We start from the raw sequence: 12491 nt of genomic DNA on the forward strand, positions 1-12491 counted from the left end.
GCAAGGATTAAACGCTGCGCCGACAAATCAGCTTGAAGCAGTGCGCGTCATCAACCTGAACCAACATAAAATTTCACAACAAAAGTATAAGTTAAATTTTAGACTGTTTTGTTAAGCATTGACCATGTAATGCTCTAAGCTGCAAAAGAGATAGCCTAGTTGGCGGTTGCTAGTCTATCGGTAGTGTATGAGGTGTCAAATTATAACTTTTCGACTTTGTAAAGAAAAGAAAGTTTGTAAACTTATTGCTAGATTGTTGAAAATGATGCCATCCATTGTCCAATCAGAGACAACGAAAAATTAGATTCAGATGCTGTACTGTGTTGATTCTTCAATATTTCTTGTTTATGTGATCATACGTCACCACGTCAAGGCAATTTCAGCATCTGAAACTTCTAACATCTGGGTTTCAAGAGCTAAAAGTTAGAGTAAAAAGGAACTGGTAAATTACCTTCGGAATATTTTGCATGCTTGTGACTCTCATTAGTTATATTTTCTGGTAGACCAATCTGGAATCCAAAACACATGTAAATATGGCTATTTCACTCACATTTTTTTAGAATTATTAGACGCAAGGGCATTTGTATAATGAAAAAATAATCATATTGTCCTGCTAGAGGTTAATTTGGCCAATTTGATCTGAAACTAGAGCTGTAGTATTTTTTTTTTACAAAACCAACGAGGTGGGTGTGATCGGACCAACTTTATTTTTTGGTGTGTGCCTAGCTGGAATAAACGAGTGGAATGCGTTTTTTTCTGTGTTTTCTCTAACTTCAAGAAAGATAGCATGATATTTGATGGCACCTTTTTCAGTCGCAGCCAGCATGAAACTGACAGGAAGTTCTCTCTTGATGCGTGTACGCCTTCTGGATGAAGCCGATCGCCCAGGAAGTAACTATGGGGTGATTGATGATGACTTGGTTCAGTACTACCAGTTTCTTGCCGATAAAGGAGATGCTCCGGCTCAAGTTAGTCTTGAGTTACACTGAGATAGGAAATTTTGATTTTGTTGGTTAAACATGAATTAGTTTTTTTGGTCAAGTTTAAAGCCAATTTTAAAATTGAAGAACAAATGATGATAAAAACGATTATTTGTATGTTTAGGATGAAGCTATAAGTATAACAATTTTATCTTTTTCAGCTACAGCGCTGTTTCTAGTTAATTTTCATTCTTCAAAAATATTAATGCTTTTGACTTGGTATCCAGCTAGCGCGAGGATTAACCGGTTTCACTCTAAATCTATTTTCTCCACGTTTATTCTTTCTAAACCAATGCCACATTTTCTACAGCATTTCTTCATCTTCACTTCATTCTCCCACTTTAAATGCATTTTATTCTTTGATGTCTTTTCATGACAATGTTTTATTTTAATTTTTGAGGTTTTATGTGACAACATGCATTCTAAACAGATAAACCAAAGAAATGATGGATATAAAAGCTCGTTCTTTCTTTTGACGAACGTTGCTAGCCACTTTTTCTAACCCTTAATTGCTCCGAAATTGGAGCCAACCTGGTAGTTGCATAGCACGACTTTACTCATGTTTATGCTTTTTATCTTGTTTCATTAAGAACTAAATTTTATTGAATTCTACTTCAGGTGACTCTGGGACAGTTGAATTATCAAGGAAGTCAAGGGTTTGAGCAAAATCTTGAGAAAGCCTTTGATTACTTCAACAGAGCTGCTGAAAGTGGAAATGCCAATGCTCAAGGTTATCTTGGGAAAATGTTTGCTGAAGGCACTGATATGGTTAAACCAAATAATGACACTGCTTTAAAATACTTCAAGCTTGCTGCAGCACAGGTATAATTTATTAAATAGAAGTCGAGAAGTGGAGTTGTTGATCTGAATTTGACGTTTTAATTAGTTACTGCTTGTTTATCTATTGAAAGTACTACACCAACCAAAAAATAAAGAACCCAAAATAGACACACATGTTAAACTTATGTTTAACATGTGTGTCAATGTTAACAATGTGTTAAAGTATAAATGCGCAATTTGCATCCGCATTACGTTTGTCATCTGCACAAGTGGGAACCATCCCACGAGTTGAAAAGCACTGGTCTGCTTGATTATATTCCATCGTTAAATTTTTAGTTTTTTCAAGCAGAAATCCAAGTGATGTGGTGAAAACTTAACACTACAGTGTTTCTAATTTTCATTTTCACATGCAATCATTGCTCAGGGTAACGCAATTGGGCAAGCTGGACTAGGTCTCATGTATTTGCATGGTAAAGGAGTGAAAGTTGATTTTGACAAAGCTTTCAAAAACTTCCAAGCTTCTGCAGACCAAGGATGGCCTGAAGGACAATTGCATTTGGGAAACATGTACTTCAATGGTCATGGCACGTCCAGGTGAGCCGCTTTTTCATACGCATCTGTGTATTTCAAATATCTGTTGGCTTACGGCAGATGTACTCGAGCTATGCGTCGCGAGGTTGTGGTGAATCGTTTCAATTATCCAAGGGCGTCGCACAATAATTCTGTTTCGTATGTAAACTCCATTGCGGTTGTAATATACTTGCAGAATGCAGATATTATTATTTCCTGATATGTGCATTAAAACTTAATAGGTTACGAAACTGTAGCAAGTGATTATGATTTAACTATCACATAGTCCAATTTTTCACTAATTTACTTCGCCGCCAGACAAATGAAGACTGGAGACCACAATAAATAAAAATAACAAATTTCTATCGCTAGATCCGTCGTAAGCCCAGCAAACTTTTCCAAAGTCGTCGCGACGAAAAAACTTTGAGAACCACTGGCCCAGTGGTCCTCAGTGTCTTTTGTGTGCATTGGTTGTAGGCATTATTTTACAACTATGCATCGTCGATACGTGGGTAGTATGTTGTATACTTTCCCAAACATCTGAAAGTTGAAAAGATTAGTTTTTTAGTTTAAGTTATGTCGTAGCCTAGTGTTTTTACATGACGCAAACGAAAATCGGGAGTCATAGTTTGGCACATAGACCTCGGTTGCACGAATGCACGCCTTTGATTTAAAATGTATCATTAAACTTATTTTTTGTCATGCTACTTTATCGCACCAAGAATCACCAAGAATGAAAGATGATAAAGAGGTTTTTTTTGTGCGGTAATTTGAATCTTGGAGTATACAGACCGGCTCGTAGAATAGTGACACGAAGGAGTTTGTCGTGATTAACTTTATACCAACACATTGTGACATTGGTATCATGTGTGATATGTTGATTTGCTACGTAAAACGTATGTAATTGTAAAACCTTGGTTGATTTATGCCACTTTCGTATTCCTTTATGTGTTGCAGGGATTATAAGCAAGCTCTCCGCTGCTTCAATCTAGCTGCACAGAATGGCCACTTGTTAGCGTTGTATTACCTTGCGAAAATGCATGCTACTGGCACCGGTGTAGTAAGAAGTTGCCAGACCGCTGTTGAGGTACGCCAGTGTGTGGTTACTAACTTATTTCACTTCTATCAACTTATATGCAGCCGAGTAGTGAGAGCTATTCTGGGACATTCGAAAGGGCGCCGGTTCGATACCACTCAAGAACATTCGGCTGTGCCTTGAGCACTTCATGACATGCCTGAATGTGGACTGGAAGATAGGTTTCTTTGCCTTTTTGTTCACTTGATCTAAATCTGTAATTACCCAGCATAAAGTTTAGATACGAAGAAATGGTCGACGATATTTTGTGATGCATCTATGATAGCAGCAAAACCATACATTACTCCATCTTCGTTTGAGCATTTGGGCCCGAAAGTCTATCCTTTTACCACTGAGTTGAGGCAGGTTGACAGGATTTTCCGGACTACACTGAAAAGGTACTGGAAAACAGCTAGTCTTTTGTTTCATTATCCAAGAAACGCACATTTTCTGCTCCTTTAGGTTGGTTGAAGATGGTGCCATTGTTGTTGATGTGATGTGCGATGACAATTTCTTGCGCAGTAAAACCAAGTGGTGGATAAATGAACGATATTTCTAATATTACCTCAAGGTATTCGGCTCAGTGCAGAAAAACAGAATATTTTTAGCTTGCGATCAACATCCTGGTAATGTAGCTGGAAAGGTGCTGCCACTATGTGGGTTTCAGTCGCCATTTTTGTAGATACGATGAGAGGATTTATATGGTTGAGAGTATGTTCTAGGTTTTCCCATAATCCAGCTTTTTTTAGCCTCAAAAAAATCCTTCACACCTTGGTCTTGGGTCAAGAGTATGACCTGATCTACAGTGTATTTTCTGTGCTGAAACTTAACTTTCTTTTTCGTGGAGGTGGTCGATGGTCTGGTTGACATCCTTGTAGATCAGTAGCTCGAGGATTTTGAAAGGTACAAAGTGAAGGAATATCGGACGATATCTCTTGAGGTCCTGCGGTGGCTTGTAAGGATTAGGTATTGCAACCACTAAAGCCATTTTCTAAGTTTTCTTGAGGTGGTGTAAGCAGGAAGAAAGGAATTTACTGAAGGGCAGAGTCAGTCAGAGTACAAGTGCAGGCCAGATCTCATCTGGCCTTAGAAACCTGTGTGGTTTTACTAGGCGTAAGGTGGTGGCAAACTCCTCTGGAATGAAGTTTCCAGGATTTTTTTTGTCTGATGGTATTTCCACTCGCCAAAGAACAGATACTTTTTTTAGCTGCAAGTCGAGATGGCTTGTGATCAGTGAGGGTTAAACTCCTATTTATCTGCATCTTTTTAACCCTGTTCTACCCTAGCTGGGAAGCGATGGTATTTTCAGAATTGGGTTATTGACTAGGAGTGTGTGCTGGACATCAGTGAGGTTGTTGATGGTGCTCCATGCTTTGTGGGTTGTGAGAAAAGTCGATGGTTTGGACAGCTTAGGCCCATCGCTCAAGCTTCTTTGCATATTGCCGCTCAAATAATCTGGTGGTGGCGTTGTTAGAACCAGTTCCAGGTATGGTATTCAGGTGGGAACTATGGAGACTCCTCCGTTATTAGAATCCCATCACGATGTTGCTGGTTCAATGACCGCATGATATTGTGGCCTTTGTCGTAGATTGGTGCTGCAGAAGTCTTGGTATGCCTCATCTCTCGTGTCAAGTGATGGTAACTTTGCCTTCGACTGGTTAATGAAGGGGCGGTATGTAGCGGTCCAGTCTGCCAGTTAAACCGAAAGCAAATGCCCGTCTTTTAAACTTTCAGACTGTGGCCTAGGACACAATGTACTTGTACTGTTATTAGAAACTTGTTAGCTTGTAATCTTAAGAATGATCAATTTTTATTTTCATGAAGGGGTAAACTTAGATCATTTACGATGTCTTTTATGCTAACGTTTCAGATATTCAATATAAACTTTCGCATATTTGATGTTTCTATGTTCAGTTACACAAAAATGTATGCGAGCGTGGACGGTGGTCTTCTCAATTCGATCTTGCTCATCGTCAGTACAAAGCTGGTCGGATCGACTCCGCGCTTTCTATTTACTTGTTTTTGGCTGAACTTGGATATGAAGTAGCTCAGAGCAACGTGGCGTATATTCTCGATCAGGGTAAATACTGTAGATGAGAACTGAAAATTTTACTTTAACCATTAGATTTTAAGTCGATGTACTGTAGAAAGATAAAGCTTTCTAGTTTGTATGAAGCCAGACATGTAGGCCTGTAGGACTTGCTATTGTTTCCAATTTAGCAAGAGATGAAAACTCGAATTTTAGGTACTTGAGCACAAAACGCGAGAAAAAGCGTTTTCGTGTTTTTGTTTTGCAAACTTTAATAATAAATTATTATCTTGGTGTAGTGTGACTCACAACACAAGGACGCAGTGGCATAGCCATGCCGTCTTCAACCAATCATTATGGCAAAAACAACTAGAAAAAGGCTGTAAAACAAGCTGAGGTTTACATAACTAAAAAAAACTGCACTGCAACAAAACTGACATGCACACAAACATTAGAACAAAAAAAATACCAAAGCCAGCTTACCGCCAGTCAAACGTGAGTAGAGTGCCTCCTAATCTGATGAGACATGTTTATTGATGTGAATCTAAGTAAGGCGTGGTGAAACTTTTCTACATTTTTGCGCCCTTTGTTTTAGCGTGATGAAGACTATTTTTATAATCTTTTGCTGTTCTTGCAATCTTGCATGGATTTTTATTCGTGATCCTTCGATTTCGTATAAAGGTAAAGGTGAGTCCCATACTTGAATCCAAGCATTGGGGGAGGAGATAAGGTTCTCAATCTCATTATACTAAGCTTTCGGCACCAACGAAAGTAGGGTGACCACCGACCAGTTCGTTTTATCAAATCTATTATTTTGTATTAAGAATTTTCTGCGATTCCATACGCACGCCCCAGCTTTCTAAATACCGCAAATTATTTGAGTTAAGTTTATTTTTTCATTTCTCTTGTATTAGGCCATTACTAAAGTTTCATACAAACAAACCCGATGTATGGCAATGGTTTTAAATGCATTGTGGTGCAAAAGGTTGCTTCACCTGAGCGCATAGAATATACTGATTGTTCAATATTTAATTCATGCTTTACCCAAGTAATATATCGATTTTTGTAACTTACATTCCAGAACAATCCAATCTTGTGCCGAATCAAACTTTTGCTCGTGCTTTAATCCACTGGGACAGAGCAGCAGAACAAGGTTACTCGATAGCTCGGATAAAACTCGGCGATTATCATTACTATGGCAAAGGAACAGACGTTGATTACGAAATAGCTGCCAGCCATTACAAGTAAGCATCTCTTTTTTATCGTGTGTTTGAGCATAGTCTTTTAAAGTTAATTTATCATTGAATGGAGTTAATCAATGCATCATCATCATTAATACAATGTACGGAACATAAGTGTTTTCATGAATCATTTTAAAGCCGATGCTTTTCAAGTTGAACCAAGCTTCTTTCTAGCCTCGTGTCAGCGCTCTCACTACTCGGCCACGCAGCCGACAATATCTAGGAACGTGAATTTTATATTAAACAATTAATAATAATTTAATGTACAAAAGTTAAAGTCGGTGTTCAGCATTGAAAATTTTGAGTTTGATTACATGAAATGTACGTGCAGAGAAGACTCCATAAAAAAGTGAAATATAGTGGAGACCAAACTGGTTGATGAAGTTACTGCCCAACAACTTTTGTGATTTTGTAGAAAACATTAAAATGCTCAAGTATTGATTTTAGCTTTCTTCTCCTTTGTTAATAATTAAATTTTTATACAGTATTTTGCGATAAGCTCAAAATAAAACTTGATTACAATACAATATTACTTTGATATTAGTATCAAGAACAAACGATACTTTATAACTCCGGGAGATTTATAGACAGATGTTACTCAATTTTTTTTTCAACGAAATCACATATACTCGATATTAAATAGCATGATATTCGTTCTTCTGGTGTAAACTAAGTTCAGCATATCATGTTATTTAACTAAATGCCTGGTGAACAGGGCTCCTCAATTCTCATTTTATTTTTAGTATATTTGATATTGTTGCTATTGAAAGTTACGGAGATATCAGAAATTTAAAACTTAATAACTGTGTGTGGGGTAATCTCTGCTCTGTGAATGCTGGGCGTGTCATCGCTAAACAGCGGTGTTCGTTACACTGTTTAAACAACACTTGCCAAGCTATAATTTTGTCCCCGATTTTGGTTTCGAGCTGAACATGGCTTTTCCGTTTTTGTTTTTTTTTTGCTTCAATATTCTTTCAATTAGTTTCTCGGCAGCCGATTTGTAGCAAGATTTGACAGCGATAGACACGTGTTTCACCCATGAGGCTGGGCTCATCAGTATCGCACCGTATTCTTGCCACAAGGGTAATCGAGCCTTGTGGTGATGGCCGGAAGAACGCCCCTTCTTCACACTCTTTCAATTTTTTTTTGTGGCCGGAAATCTCAAGCAGTGTAGATAGCTGCTATGGTAGAGATTCGTTAATCTGCGTTGTTATAACGACGATTATGTTACATCAGCTTTGAAAATATATATTGTTTGTATTTTTAACTTCTTATCGTATTAGGTTGGCCACCGAACAGAACAATAACGCGCAGGCGATGTTCAACCTCGGCTACATGCACGAGCAGGGATTGGGGATGAAGAAGGACATCCATCTTGCCAAGCGTCATTATGACATGGCTGCTGACGCAAGCGCTGACGCATTTGCACCTGTCAGTCTTGCCCTTATCAAGATTGGTTTTTTATTTGCAATAGATTTTTTACAAAATCAGGTAAGAAAACAGTTTTTTAAACCACATGCTTGCCTCAATTAGCTTTTGCGAAAACATATTGAGCTTTAGAGAAGGGAGCAAGCTATGATTTGTGTCAGTTACTTGATTTTACAATAAGAACAAACCAGACGCCAAAGCTAAAATTGGTACAGAACCTCTTAAGCAACCATATTCTATTTGTTTAGAGTAAATGACTTTATCTGCCTGGTACAAGAAGTTTCATCGATTTTATACCGTTTCTCAATTTACCGGTTTTTAGTGGAACACTGGCGTTCCGTGAAAGATGGCCAATTGGTCAGGTTTTCCATGGAATATCTGTTGAAAATCAAAATCACAAGAGTTTCGCGTTTGTTTTTCTCTTATTCCTGCCTGGATAATAACTTTGTGGTCATCGAAACAGGCCCAAATACCGCACTGAGAAAAAATGGAAGTTAATAAATTGTTGTGTTATTTGTTTTATTGCATCATTATAAAATCTCGTTTGGTGTTCCGCAAGATTATTTTAATGCATAAAGTGTTCTGTGGCTCGAAAAAAATTGAAAAACACTGCAGTAATTGATCTACAATCAGGTCATCATTGCACCACATTAAGATCATTTTGAAAAATACTTTTTTTGCCACGAAAAGTTAGCTAATGAAATTAGATTATCTACTTTTCTTTGATCTTTACATCGTAAACTCAGAAGAACGTATCTGCCATTGACTGCACTGCAATAGTTTACAATGAGTTATGTATGTAATATCAGGGAGGTTAGATTTACCTTTATCCTAATCGTAAATTAGTCTCAAAGCAGCCATGCACACATCCATTACTTCTATTTTGTTGAGATAATTTTAGTTTACCAGTGCACGTGAAACACGAGGCTCTGCGCTTCAAATTTGTAGTAACGCGAAACCCTCTGCAGTGTTGGGGCAATGCATCTCAACCGCTCTTACAAAGGATTTTAAAATGAATATGAACCTTGGGAAACAGATTTCGTTATTATTACACATAATCATTGCATAATGCATAAATAGTATCTTGAAAACGATAATTATCCGTGCACATAGCTTCCATTATTGTACAAGACGAACCCATAAATTGTCGTAGTCTTTGACATCCTCATACCAACGCACTCTGGAAGCTGCGTTGCTTCAAATTTGATATGACAAAATGTGGTCAACTGCGAAGTAGCTTTTTAAGTTTTGCTCTTTTTTTTTTTTTCTTGTTAAGAACGTACTGCAAACTTATAATTCATGTTAAAAACTTTTCTGTTGCAGCGGTGGTTCTACAATGGTTTGTCGAAGATTTCTCCTTTTCTATCTGACAATTGGGACTTGTACTTGATGACTATCCTGGCCTTACTGCTAGGTTTTGTTGTTGCTTTCAGAAGGCAACGGAGGTGACCGATGCATACTTTTGACCCTGACAAAAACGGATTTTTGTTGTTTTTCTTTGGTGATTGGCGTAAGATACTATTCAGTTTAGTCAATTTTGGAATACAGTTGAATGGATCTTGAATTGGGAAATATGCAGGCTTGACTAAAACAGTGGACTCTTTGTAATTCTTTACAAAACCTTTTCTCATTGACATATCATTATTTGATTTATGACAAACGTATGTGGTAAAAATCAGTAAGGTATGTACAATTGTACATTGTACAGATTGCCAAGCAGTTTAATACTAGGACGGTGATTGTATGCAAACAATTATTTCTTCACCGAATTACAGTTCAACAAGGAAGAAATACTTGTTACTTTATCATTTATGTTAAAATTTCATACACATAGATCTTATTGCTTATCGTTGTATGTTACCATTATTATTTATTAAGTTGTAATTTAATGCAAAAAATAATATTTCTCTCAAAAAGGAGCCCACTGTTGATCAACCCTGTCAAAGCGACACCTGTTACGACATGCTATGGCACATTAACGGAAATGTCTTATTTAATTTGATGACAATGGTAAAAGATTGTACATTAATTCGACCGTATATGAACAACTCTTCCCGTTAAGTAGAGATTTTATTTGTGTTTGTCGGCAGTGTTTCAATAGGTATGCAGAACGTTGTTGATCGAAATGGATCGAATGTTTTCAGTTATTTGTGTCGATCCACGGAACGTCTCATTATCACTTGAATGGATTCTTTGTAAAATAATATTTTATAAATTGACTAAAGAAATGATTCGCTTTGTCGTTTTCACCTGACATTCAAGCAATATCCGTTAGCATTGTAGAATTATAGGACAATGTCGACTGTGGGCTAATAATCGATTTACGTTTGCGATGTTGTCTGCAGATAATTTTTAAATTTAAACTGATCTGAAACAAATAGGAACTTAATAAAATAATTGAATTGAGCTCTTCTAACTTATTCTGAAAATAAAAACAGTTTTAGTTTTACCTAGTTATGTATAATTTTTCAGTGATTAGATGTAAGGGATTTATCTTACCTGACAATTTAATGTTGTTTTAATATTTAATATTAATGCACTATTTTAGTAAAGTTTCTGGTATGAAACCGAAAACTTTATTGGACAAATTGGTAGATGGTGGAAAAATTTTCTTTTATGGTATCTTTTGTCAATAGGATATTAATTGGAAGTTTAAAATCTATGTTTATATTGCTGCTAGCTCATGATTGTTGAATATGCACCAAGGATTCTTAACCAGTTTATTTATCGAGGAAGTGAATTTACTATAGCAGAGGACAGAAAGTGCATAAATATCGAACTTTGGACACAGAAACATGTAAGGGATAAATTTAATTTGAAGTTTACGGAAAGAGGCGAAGGAAGAGACCCTGATCCATACAAATGAAAATATCTATGCAAGCAGGTTCCAGTAGAAAACTAGATGCAGAGCGTAAATCAAATCACATTTCGCTTTAGTTCATCACCTCTACCTACTAAGTTGCCACGTGCACGTGCAATTTTCGGATCAGAACTTGTGCACTTTGTGTTTGCACAGTCTTTCCTGTGTGGATGGACTAATGAACTTATCCCATTCTTGGGTATTTATTGACCTTCGGCTGGAGACTCCATGCTCCACAGAGATGGGCGTTATCTTGATGTTCAAGATCACTTTAGAATTGAAGTTCACATGTTATAAAATGATTCAACTTTGTTCATAATTCTGTTTTGTGAATTCTAAAAAAACAACGTTTTTTTCCTTGGCCCAATTTTAGATACTTCAAAAGTTTAGAATGGTGATGCTAAAAACACGACTCCATTGTCCACTTTGGTCATGTAAAGTGATTTATAGCAGCAAATCAGTCAGATCAAGAATTGTTTAGGGTCTGAGTAAAAACAAATATATTAAATGCAAAAACATATCCTGCCTCTTTTTTATGTAGCGTTTGTATTTTGTTTGGAGCGCTTTGTCTCACCGCACATCTCTAAACGTTTTGGATAACAGTAAACGTTATCAAAACGTAAAAGTAAACGTTTTCTAAACCGCAGACAACAGTATCAACGTTGCCAGATGGGTAAATGGTGCAATTGATATAATCCAGTAAAAGTTGAAACTACTTAATAATGCGAATAAAAGCTTTCCATATGAACCAGACAAAAACTTGATGAAGGATTTGGTAGTTCAAAGTTTGTTTTTAAATAAGCATAAAATTATTTGCAAATTTAGTGATTTTTTTTCAATACTGTAATTACCCTCGGCCTGGTGTGACGTTGCGATTCTACGCAAACTACGAAAACGATTAAGAGACCTAATAACAACAGTCACTAACTTATTACAATGAGCCGTTAAGAGCAACAGTTGGCAATACCAACTACCTTTAACCAGGTTGCTCATACTAACTTTTTTTTGCAACATAATTAATCAAAATCTTATTTTTTCAAGACCAGAAAAAGTGATTTTGATCTTTAAGATCACATATTCTTGAAACTCATAAAACTGGTGATCTTGTCCATCTCTTTCCTCAGTGTTCTATTATATCTACATAAACTTTATTTGAATACGAGGCTTCTGTGGATCGACTGCGGTAAAGCAAATTGTGTAGGTTGAAGATGCCCAAAATTTATCCACTGATTGAAGTAGCTTTTTGTGTTGGTCTTATAACATCATTAAGATGTCTAATAAAAACGGGGTATATTTAACGTTGCTGTTTTCCTTTTGAAGCTTCCCAAATTGCATAAAGAATATACTATTTTATCGCATCGTAAAAAGTGCATCAACGAAAAATTATAGCATTTCAAGCCTGGCATAATAGGCTAACCTTTTGAAACTGGTGCTGGGTTTTTGTAATTGGGGCTGTTCAATTTTTGATATTGATAAGCGACATTATTGCAAACTGATGAATAAATACTATCTGTTGTTGACACTTTTA

The 12491-nt window shown here is 36.6% G+C and overlaps 1 protein-coding gene across 3 annotated transcripts in view; it reads left to right on the top strand.

The window, feature by feature from the left end:
* Nucleotides 1–12491, top strand: part of LOC145768831 (protein sel-1 homolog 1-like) — a 30878-nt gene extending 18387 nt beyond the window's left edge. For all 3 annotated transcript variants that reach the window (XM_082580430.1, XM_082580431.1, XM_082580433.1), the window contains 8 exons: nucleotides 814–968; nucleotides 1599–1802; nucleotides 2185–2354; nucleotides 3288–3417; nucleotides 5320–5485; nucleotides 6516–6678; nucleotides 7959–8166; nucleotides 9427–12491. In XM_082580430.1, the coding sequence (XP_082436556.1) occupies nucleotides 814–968; nucleotides 1599–1802; nucleotides 2185–2354; nucleotides 3288–3417; nucleotides 5320–5485; nucleotides 6516–6678; nucleotides 7959–8166; nucleotides 9427–9552 (1322 nt within the window). In that variant the 3' untranslated portion in view covers nucleotides 9553–12491. The remainder of the gene's footprint in view (nucleotides 1–813; nucleotides 969–1598; nucleotides 1803–2184; nucleotides 2355–3287; nucleotides 3418–5319; nucleotides 5486–6515; nucleotides 6679–7958; nucleotides 8167–9426) is intronic.

The sequence above is a fragment of the Aplidium turbinatum genome, chromosome 4 (genome assembly GCF_918807975.1).
Source record: "Aplidium turbinatum chromosome 4, kaAplTurb1.1, whole genome shotgun sequence".
NCBI classification, from domain to species: domain Eukaryota; kingdom Metazoa; phylum Chordata; class Ascidiacea; order Aplousobranchia; family Polyclinidae; genus Aplidium; species Aplidium turbinatum.